Source organism: Dicentrarchus labrax, unplaced genomic scaffold, assembly GCF_905237075.1.
Source record: "Dicentrarchus labrax unplaced genomic scaffold, dlabrax2021, whole genome shotgun sequence".
NCBI lineage: Eukaryota > Metazoa > Chordata > Actinopteri > Moronidae > Dicentrarchus > Dicentrarchus labrax.
In genome coordinates, this window is record NW_026136704.1 from 23,660,356 (window position 1) to 23,671,144 (window position 10,789).

A 10,789-nucleotide genomic window follows, 5' to 3' on the forward strand; every position below is an offset into this window, starting at 1 on the left:
AAAGCATTTCCCACTCACCCACCACTGAGTCACCATCTAGCCAACATGGTGTAGTTTTCCCCTTTTGTGCTGTGCTTTTGCTTTGATGTGTTGCTGTATTTGTTTTCCTCCCTCAATACAAGAAATCAGTTTCTTTTTTTTCCTTTTTTTTTCGCTTTTGGTTTTCAGACCTGACACATTTTCACTTTCTCTCTTCTTCTGTTTTCCCCGCCCTTCTCTTTTTTTCCTCTTTGTTTTCCTTCATTTTCCCCCCCTCCTCTTCCTTTATTCTCTTTTCCCCTCTCTCTCTCTTTATCCCCTCTCTCAATGTTCCTGCTCTCTTGCCTGGTCGTGGACATTGGTGTGGTGGACCGCGTGAACATTTTCGCCCCGACCTGTGTGCATTTTGGTGTGTTCGGGGTTGTGCTGCCCCCCTCCATCAGCCACTCAGGGCTGTTCATCTGTGACATACACTTTGGTATCACTCATCTTGTCCCTCATCACTGTACTCCTGCTCTCATAGTTTTCGTAGGGGGGAATTCACACCATAACTGTAGAGGAGAGCTTGCCTTTCTCTGGCCTGGCTGTCTCTCTGGACACTTTCACTCCTTGAAAACAGACTTTGTCCATGGCAGACGTGTCTCTGTTATCGGTGAGAAAAGGGTGCCGTGTAGCTTCAGAACAGACCAGACAGACGTGTTGAACCAAAGGCAGTGGAAATCCTCCGCCTCCTACAGATTCACTCTGCTCAGCATTAGCACAGCTAGTCAAAAGTACTAGACAACTGAGAGGAGTGCCAGTTTACCGTAATGAACAATAGTGGAATTGAAAGGTTGTATTAAAAAAAAAAATAGCACTTAGAACAGAATAAAGGCTGAGTGCTGGGCCTGTCCGTTTACATAAAACACTATTATATTCTTTTAATCGCTCACAAAATTCTGGGTATGTACTGTAAAGGTTTGTAACATTAACGTTTACATGATTGAAAACAGATACACCTAACTGAAAAATGTTTGTAATAATAATAATATTGGAACACTTTGACAAGCTGTATACAGAATTATCATAAGGAAAGTGTTATTTTTGTGCTGATTACTAAGACAAATGTTCAGATATTTCTTATGCATGTAGTGTGTATCAATTATCATTCAAAAATACCTGTTTTTATACATTTATATTGGAGGTGCTTGACTCAGCTGCATTTTATTCTTTTGCAAATCTTGAGTAGTAATTATTGGTATTAAAGAGTGAAATTTATTTAGAAACAGGATATTTTTCTGCAGTCTAAAGTTATAATTATAATAGACTTTACACAGACAGTGAACATACATCATAGCCTTTTGTGATATTATAAGTGTTTTGTTAATTTTGTCCACAACATTTCTGGGTAACTAGCATCGCAGTGTAAGCTTTGGTTTGCTCTTCTTTCTAATACCAAATAAATGGGTTGAATATATATATTTTATATCTTCTTTTAGTGTCTTTTTAAGGACCTCCATTTGCATATAAATTACACATTATTTAAAATGAAGTTGTATAAAAACTTGAACACAAGTCAGACAGCAGTCTGAACAAACACATCACACTGCATCTAAATTCATGCTGAGACAACTAGAACGTAACAGGGCTCGTAGCAGGTGAGTTGTTTCTGTTTTATGGAACTATTTGTGCTTACAGTAGCATAGCAACACTTTATTCAGTTGTTCATGGCTGTTTCTATAAAACTGTCACGCTACAGTTGTTCAGCACTCTCCCTCTCTTGTCTCTTGTCTGGCAGATTTGGGTGATGAGGCGGCACTCTCCATGGGCATCATGCTCTGGGCAGGGATCCTTGTTGTAGTATTTGTACTCCTGCTGCTGGCCGTGGATGTCACCTGTTACTTTGTCAACAAGTGTGGCCTCATAATGTGCCTCTGCGGCAAACCCGGCACCGGGACTAAAGGACACAACTTGGAGGAGGGCACGGCAGCTTTCATGTGAGTATCGGTGAAAACAATTGCATGCAGTTCAACAATCTTTCAAATAGTTACCTTTGGCCAGATTTAAATTAAAGTTTAATTATACTGTAGGTTTTATTTATGAAAGCCTTCATATATGCGCCCTATTTTCACAAGCTGGTGATATGCACGCTGTCAAAGTTGCTCTAATCAGTATTTCTCTAACAGTGGATCACATGACTGTGTGTAAGGTGACACTTGCAGTGACAAACACTGAGAACTCTGCAGCTCACATCAGCTTTACAGAGCTTTTTAGCAGCTTTCTAATGATTGATTTGTTTTTAGTTTTGTTTCAGTCTTACTGCTTTTATCAGTGTTGTTCCCAGTTGCAGCAGAAAGCTGTTTTTACCAAACAAGCTCTGATAAACACACTACCTGACAGGTAAACAGCCAAACAGCAGACAAAGTTAGTGACAGTGCTGCGTTTAGAAGCGAAAGAGACAAATGTTTCTTTCAGGTTGCATTGCATTTAGACCAAAAGCTCAAGACTCACCAAAATTCACACTTTTATTTCTTGCCAACTGACAATATCATACTGTAAGAGAAAGAAAGATTTGTACCAGTACGCACAGTCTCACCACACGTGGGTTTTTACCAGGAAACCTGTGTGGAAAGTGGCATAAGTACACTTTATGTGTACGCATGATTTATACATCTGGCCCCAGGTGTAAATTCAAAGGTCTGTGGATTAGATGTCATTACCCAGATAATGTTTCCAGATACAGATCACAAAAGGTGGCCAGAAACATCTTCAAATCAATGCTAATGTTGCTAAGTGTCTGCTGGATGTGTAAAATATTAGCCATAACAACTTCAATAGAGGATTTCTGTGTTGTGTTTATAGCTTGCTGTACTGCTCCAACATGGCAACAAATAAATGAATGAATGCAAGTTAAAATATTTCCAGCTTTGAAGAAGAATGACTGAATATAGATGATTTTTGTTTCGTTGAAGACAAAAAAAAGCACCTTGCGATGCTCTTTGCAATGTTATGAGTAAGCAATCTGTGATGTTAAATGTCTTCCAGAAACTGCTCTTTTAGATCAAGTTGTTCTAATTTATCTTTTTGTCGTTTACTTTCTGCTGTACTTTCTACTTAAATTAATGACTTCCTACATTCCCCAGAAGGCCTTTCAAGGACTGACTGAATTTTAGCTGAAGGTTTTATGTTTAGGCTGATAAAGGAAGAGATAACTGGCAGAGGGTTTTCCATTAGGAGAAACTGAGAGCTGTGCCTCTTGAGCAAAATCAACATGTCTTGTGACAGCAGTGCATTATGGTCTGCTCAGTCAGTATCCACAGGAACAGGAAAAATGCACAAATCAATATAATGGGTCCATAAATGAGATGAAGTTTTTAGAGTGGATTTCTCCTCCAGTGAAAATATGAAGGATGCTGGGTTTAAGTGAAGCACCAAACAAATACTCTCATGTGCACAATAAGGCAGTTTTGAATCAATTGAGTGGGAGGTTGCGTCGTGTATTGATTTGTGCCACATTTCATGCTACTGGCTTCACTAAAATACAGCCATGTTTTTCTTCCCACGAGTTAGTTGACTCAAAATTTGACACTGACTCAGTTGAACAGGTAAACCGTTCACATAATCACCGTCCCCTGCTCTTGTGTCCCTTTACTACTCATACTGGAAGACACGATAAAGAGCTTTGTCTCTCTATCCAGCAGGAAAGATGAGTCCAAAGAGCCAATAGTGGAAGTCAGGACAGAGGACGAGTGCACAGCCAATCATAACGCAGCGGGACCAACAACAGAACCCAATGAAACCACACCTCTCACAGAGCCAGAGTGAGTAAAAAACTCCATACGCACAGCACACAGCATTTTTGCTGCTCAAGTCTTATAGCTGTTGTGCATTGCACTCCACTTCAAAGAATAATTATCTTATTCAACAGGACAAAATCTGACCCTTGAAATTACTGAAAAGTTGAGGTCATTCTTGAGTGGAGTCCACTGAACTGTGTTGCTTTTCTGTTTTTATTCCCTTTGAGAGGGATTACTGCAATTTGTGTTTCTTCTCCAGCCTTTGGAGATTTTCTGTCTCAGTGTATCAAGGTTGAAGCAATACCAGTTAAAGACACAGAAAGGCCTTTGTCCTCTTGAGTGTGGTCAACTCATATGAAGCCATTTGACAACCTCAGCAAGCCGTTGTCTCGCATCAGCAGTCTGGAAAAATTAGATATCGTATGAGATTGTCACTGGTACTGTTTAACCCTTATAGGTGGTTCTGCGTGGTGCTGTAGTTTTTCTGCAGGAAGAGTGGTGGTTTTTATTTTTTTTTTTAGAACTTTCCTAGTCAGCGTACTCCATGTTGGTGTGTGTATGGGATGTATCCTTTAAATGTTCACTCACAGCATGACGTCCTCTTTCTCTGTGTTTCTTTTTCTCACTAGGCTTTAATAGTTGCTGTTTTTTTAGTTGCTTTGTTTTATGTTTGTGTGAATTTTGAAAAACCAACTAATCCCTCTGCATGCTCTCGTCCGGGCCACCCTTCCTCTGTCACAGTCACCCTGGTGTCTAGTCTGTGTGTCTCTGTTCTCTCCCTGCTCTCTCAGGCTGGCGGCTTACACTGCTGCTCCGGCACTGGACACGCTCTCCTCCATAGCCACCAACTCTGACACAGCCACTGCAACAATTGACCCCGCTCAGGACAGCCCCTCTAGCGAGACCACTACCCTCACTTGTAGCCTGTCTACCCCTGCCAACGACCCCTCAGAACCCTCACCCACCCCTAGCCCAGCTCCGGCCCCGACTCCAGAGTCGAACACCGCCCCGCCGACTCCGCTCATCACCACCTCTGCCGTCGAAGCTAAAATGGCTCCGTTAGTAGAACAAAGAGGAAGTAACAGCCTGGAAGAACAGGAGAAAATAACCACTCCTCCTTGTACACCTGAACGGACTAAAGTTCAAAAAGCTGGGGCGCCGATACCACCGATGCGTAGACACTCTCCTAAACTTGCCGCTCTGAATGCTAAAGGTAGCCCCCCTGTATCTCCGCTCGTTGCGTCTTCTCCATCGTCCTCTCCCACTCTCGACACCAAGAAACCTGCTCCGAGCCCACCGGTCAAGAAGCTACCCATAAAGCCACACGACGTAGCCTTAGACATCGAGACGCCAGCACAAACTGCCTCCACTCTAGCAACCACTGCCCCACCAAAACCAGACCCTGATTCAGTTCCAAATGCCCCAAATCCCAGTGCGTATAGCCTTACTGCCTTTGACACAAATAATAAACCTGCTGCCCAGCTTGTCGATGAAAACATATCCACTGCCAAAGATGCTGTAAGTAGCTCTCCTTCAGTGATCCACAGTGCTCCTAAAGTCCTGGATGCTGAAGTATCTGCTCCTCTGGTTTCTCCTCTACCCATTACTCCCATTTCTTCTATTCCTGCCCCTGCTGGTCTCGAGGCGCCGGCCTCAAATGATTTTCTCACATCGGGGTCCGACACGTATGACTTACTAACCTCAGCCGTGGGACCCAAAAATGCGGATTTAGAGTTAGCGCTGACAAACGGGACAGAGAGACCTTACCGGCCCCCCGCGGACCTTATTAGCTTAGAGAGCCCGCCCTCTGCCCCCTCTATGGCCAATGGAGACGGAGCAGACCTCCCCCCCTCAGGCCCAGTTCTGGAGGCATCAGAGACTCTGGCCAAGACTGCTCCTCCTGTCAACGATGAGTACGGCTCCCTCTAGAGGTTTATCTGTGTGTTTGTGTGTGTGTGTGTGTGTGTGTGTGTGCGTGCGAGTGTGTAACTTGTATGCCCATTCATTCACCACCGCATCTTGCCATTGACCACACAATATGAAATATTGTAATGGTAAACTGTGGTAATGACATTGGGATAATTATTAGTAAGATGTTGTGGATTGTGACAGATGAGTGACATGATGGTTCTGTTTTTTTTTTTATGCTTGTGTGTACCAGTTCTCCATTGTGGGGTCTCCAGTTTTGCAACATTCACTACAAGAATAGTTAAGCCCCTTTCAGACATGCACCTTGTTACATAAATGTCACATTGACAATATGCATAAGTCAGACCCAGTAATATTTCTGTAAAGCTCGGTACAAGTCTGAATTAAATTAAAGCTGCTAATATGCTTCATCGGAGATGCTTGTCACATTATGGAACAGTGTCGGAAAACCCCTCCCTCTCATATCTTTCTGACAAACTAATCGAAATTGACAATCCGGCAATCGCTGTCATCCACTGATTGGCCAGGTGTGCAGAGGTGAGAAAGTAAAAAAATCATGGCAACCAAAAGAAAACAGAAAATGTGGTCACTGTTCGACAGGTGAGGTTGAGACAGAGATGCACTTTCTCCTACAATGTACAAAATTAAATAATACTAGAAAAATGTATTTGAACAAGTTCAGCTCTTTGGTACCAGATTTCAAATTAAAAATACTCCTCAGAGAAGGAGAGCGGGCACACCTTGCTGCCCAGTATATATTAACATGCCACAACCTGAGGGAGAGTGAGTGATCGAGGCACACGCACACACAGACACACTATATATATCTAATATAATGTTCATAATGTATATATCTTTGATTTATTGTATTGTACTTTGATGCTTTGCTTTGGCAATATTGTTTTTTAAAAAAAACTTTCATGCCAATAAAGCCCATTTTGAATTTGAATTGAATTTGAAAGTAAGCAGGTCTCTCTCTCTCTCTCTGTGTCTGTCTCTCTCTCGCTCTCTCTCTCGCTCTGTCTGTCTGTCTGTCTGTCTGTCTGTCTGTCTGTCTGTCTGTCTGTCTGTCTGTCTGTCTGTCTGTCTGTCTGTCTGTCTCTCTGTCTCTCTGTCTCTCTGTGTGTGTCTGTCTGTCTCTCACTCTCTCAGTGAGATTTTTCTCCTCCATCTATAAAAGTAAACTTTTTTTGACTTGACAAAATACTTCAAATAGATCAACAATAATCAGACCTGCAGTCTCCCGCCCTAAAGTTTTGACTTTGCCCGAAACACTTAAAGTCTGAACGAATAGTAATTAAACAAGAGTCCCTACTTGACATGTTGTCATTGTAAAATAGTCAAGAGAACTCTCTAAGAAATGATAAAATTGAGAACATTTATTGAGCATCCCCCCCTGCTCACGGTGGTCGTTAATTATGCCTTCAACAGGAAAATACGTTTTAAAATCAATCACCGAAGCAGCCTGTTGATATCGTTACTTTCCAACTCTGCGGCGCCACTACTCCCCGTTGTGCAGCAGATGGCAATGTCGCACAAGCATTGTGGCTTTTTTCCATCCCAGTCCTGTCACACCTATAACACCTTTGCATGTCTGAATGATAAAACAGTATCAACAGACAGATGAATCCAGCAATGTTACCATGTCACCATGTCTGAAAGGGGCTTTACTTTAATGACAAAATGTTTTGTCTCAGGCAGTAAGTGTTTGCCTCTGAATGTTGCTGAAATCCTCACCAACTCTGCAGCTCTGCTATAGACAACAGAGGCTGGATGGTGGTGTTTTCCTGCCCTGAACTGCACAAGAGAAGAGCTGCAGGCAGATACTAGAAACTGTGCTTCACTGCTTTAAGATGAACATGGAAATCACATACCGAAAGCCCAGGGCTCATTTACGGTGCCATCATAGTCTCTTCTGAAGTAGAGCTAAACTGATTCATTGATCATATTTGCTAAACGCTGTTTGCTTTAGATCAGGGTTAGATTTAGGTCTGGCTATGGTTTAAATTTTATCTGACTGTTGTCAAGGTGGTGAAGAAATATGTAAAAAGACCTCTAAATACACAGTGTCTTCTTACATGTTGGGTGAAGACGTCATTGAGAATAAATTGTTAAGATTGGGTTCAATTAAAGTGTTTTCTCACCCGAGATGACCGGATTTCTAATTTTACACGTTCTCGTTTTTTCCATTACAGGAAGATTTTCTCTGATGAGAAAGGCAAACTGGAGTTATCAAACACCGTGACGGAGATCGCTGCAGAACACAAGAGTGTCATACAGACAAATACCACCCAGAGCAAAGCATGATGGGGGGAAACCCCAGCCCAACCCAAAACATTTTTTTGCAGCAGCATTGAGCGAGAAACACTGCAGGAGTTTTGATTTCCAGTGCCCTTAACTACATATTTAAAACAACACACACGTGTCCATTGGTTACAGCGCACTTTGACTGTGCTTTCATTTCTGGTTTCATTCATGAAATGTTTACTACATCCAAGGAGTTTATCTTTAGGTCATAAGAGATTCATTTTATTTTTTTATTGTTATTTTATTTAACCAGTCAGGACAATTAAGAACAATCTCTTATTATAATGATCGCTTGGTAAATATATGAAATTAGACTCTACTTTCTATTGTGCTTATAGTTTGAATTGCAATCGCATACAAGTATTGAATTATGAGAAATGTGTAAAAAAAAAAAAAAAACCCTGACTATATATAGAAATTATTTTTCTTATTTTCATGTTCAACTGTTCAAATTTTTTTTTTTTTTTGGACTTAATTTGTGGGCTAGTCTCATTAAATAGCTTGTTCTGCATGTCTGACCTGCAAGTGGTTGTAAAGTTTTGTTTACAAGGTTTATGTTTTCACTTTGTCTGTTACAGGGATGTGTCATCTCTCACAGATATGCTGGCATTGATTTAACACAGGCCCCAGTTCAATGTTTGGATTACAACCATATTTGCTATGGTGATAAAAATACAGGATTAACCCACAGCCAGCTGCAGGGGGAAAAGAGACCGACGGAGAATCACACAGACGGTGTGCATGATCAGATCAGATTTGGCCCATTTTATGATCAAATGTATTCAGTCTGTCACTGCCTTACCACAGTGTTAGTTCAAAATATTCATTAATAACGTGTATTTGATTAAAAAAGGCAACTCACTGAACACAAACAGACAAAAAAAAAAAAACAAAGCCAGCAGAACTGCTGATTCTCAGCCAAGGGTTGAAGAGCCGTGAATCAAGCGAATGTCTTATGATCTTGCGCTAAATATACGCCACGTATTTGTTTAGGGGGCAACGACTACAATAACTATTGTTTCTTCCTCACATTAAAGCAGATCAAAGGTCTGGCTTCGTACTTTGAGTTGTGACTTTGAAGCAAAAAATAAAGAAGCATTTTTGTACTATTTAAAAACTACAAAAGATTTATTTTCCATTTCCTGCCTGCAAGCTTGTGCACTGTGCCTGTGTGTCAGTAGATTGTCTTGTCATCAGTTTCTATGATAATCTGCATAGCTTTGTCGTGAGAGATTTAGCCGATTCTTTTTTTATTTAATATATTGTATTACTAGAAGAAAAAGTATGATAAATGGACTAATGTGGTCATTATAACACGTGTAGTGTATAAAACTGTCCGTCTCTGGTCACAGCACTATATATCGCCAGCTATAGTGAAGGAAGGTGTTTTGAGCCTTGGCATGAATTCAGTCAGTACTTCATAACGTATAACTACGAGGCAGATAGACGTGCCCATGTTTGTTTGGGGTAAATAGTTCTCATATTGATTTAATGAGTGTTACCTTTTGGGGCTTGTTCTGGCATTACTACACATTGTTTTTATTTCTCTCCCCCCCAGTTGTTATTCAAGTGTTCTGTAATGTGGTCTTTGAATTTTTCTTTTTCTTTTTTTTTCTTTTTAAAGTTTTTGTCTTTTTGTACAAAAATCACTCACCAAGAGCAACTGCTTGACAAGTTGAGGATACCGCCGGCAGGAAGCAGGGTGGTCCACCTGAAACAGGAGATCAAACTTTTTTTTTTAAAAAAAGCTTTAGATAACAGATGTAATGCCAAGAGAAGTGATTAAAGATTTAAAGTATATAAAGAAAAAGACGATCTTTACTCACCTTGTACTCTGCTGTTACCAGACCACCTTGCTCCCCCGCCTCTGGATGCTCCTTTTGGTTTTATTGGGTCAAACTCAGAAAAATATCTGTTGTGTACAGTCTGAGTGCTAACCCATTTACAAAATAAAAATGGTTTCTGAATCTAATTTTGTCCTGGCCCATTTTGTCATTGGTTTCAATTACTTTTCCTTTCCGTTCCCCCCCCCAAAAAAACAAACCTTGTCCTGTTCTCATAAGCTTGTAGTGACATTATTTTGACACTAGATGGCATTAAACGCACATTTATTTGGATTCCCTTTTGTTTTCGCCATGTCATGGACACAGGACTATTTACAGAAAGGTTACAGTGCAAACAGGTTGTGTTGGGGCTGAAACTTCCTCGGGCTACGTGTCCATATAGACGGGGGCAAATAAACACGTGTTACATAATGCATGTTTGTGCATTACTAAAGTTAATACTTCCAGGCTAAGATGTCAACATACTGTGTACCAGTGAGGGCTTGATATTTTCAGCTGTGGCATTCCTCACCAACCCCCCCCACCCACCCACCACCTTCGGTATCTCTAATGTGACATGACCCCACAAACCGGTGCTGTGTCAACAGAGTGTCAACAACCACAGCGGCCAGCACTGACCCGGCACGGTATCATGTTTCACTCACAGACTGCCCTCTCTCTTTCTTACTTCGTTTTTTTTTTTTCTTTTTTTTTTTTTTGGTATTTTTCCCCAGTGACCTGTTAAACGCTAACTGGTGTTGAGCTCTAATGTCCGCCGCATTAACCAGCCTCTGCTTCTTATTTCAGGACAAACAAACAGGTTCTAACCTGGTAGGCTGTCAGTAGTTCAGATGCCCTGTAGATGTCTCTGATTGCAGCCCCTGATGGAGAGACGAGGAGCAGAGGGCGATCATTCAGAGCCGTGACGTCGCTCCGGTGATGATCCGTAGCCGGTAAAGTCAGCAGCGCGCGGCC

The 10,789-nt window shown here is 41.4% G+C and overlaps 1 protein-coding gene across 18 annotated transcripts in view; it reads left to right on the plus strand.

The window, feature by feature from the left end:
• ncam1b (neural cell adhesion molecule 1b) overlaps positions 1-9,963 on the plus strand; it is a 70,137-nt gene extending 60,174 nt beyond the window's left edge. For 7 of the 18 annotated variants that reach the window (XM_051397419.1, XM_051397421.1, XM_051397424.1 and 4 more), the window contains 4 exons: positions 1,757-1,955; positions 3,657-3,779; positions 4,547-5,668; positions 7,880-9,963. In XM_051397419.1, coding sequence (XP_051253379.1) covers positions 1,757-1,955; positions 3,657-3,779; positions 4,547-5,668; positions 7,880-7,991 — 1,556 coding nt within the window. In that variant the 3' untranslated portion in view covers positions 7,992-9,963. Of the gene's footprint in view, positions 1-422; positions 1,445-1,756; positions 1,956-3,656; positions 3,784-4,546; positions 5,687-7,879 lie in introns of those variants that run through there. The other 11 variants (XM_051397420.1, XM_051397434.1, XM_051397426.1 and 8 more) reach the window with 5 other exon arrangements.
• Positions 9,964-10,789: the final 826 nt, after the last annotated feature.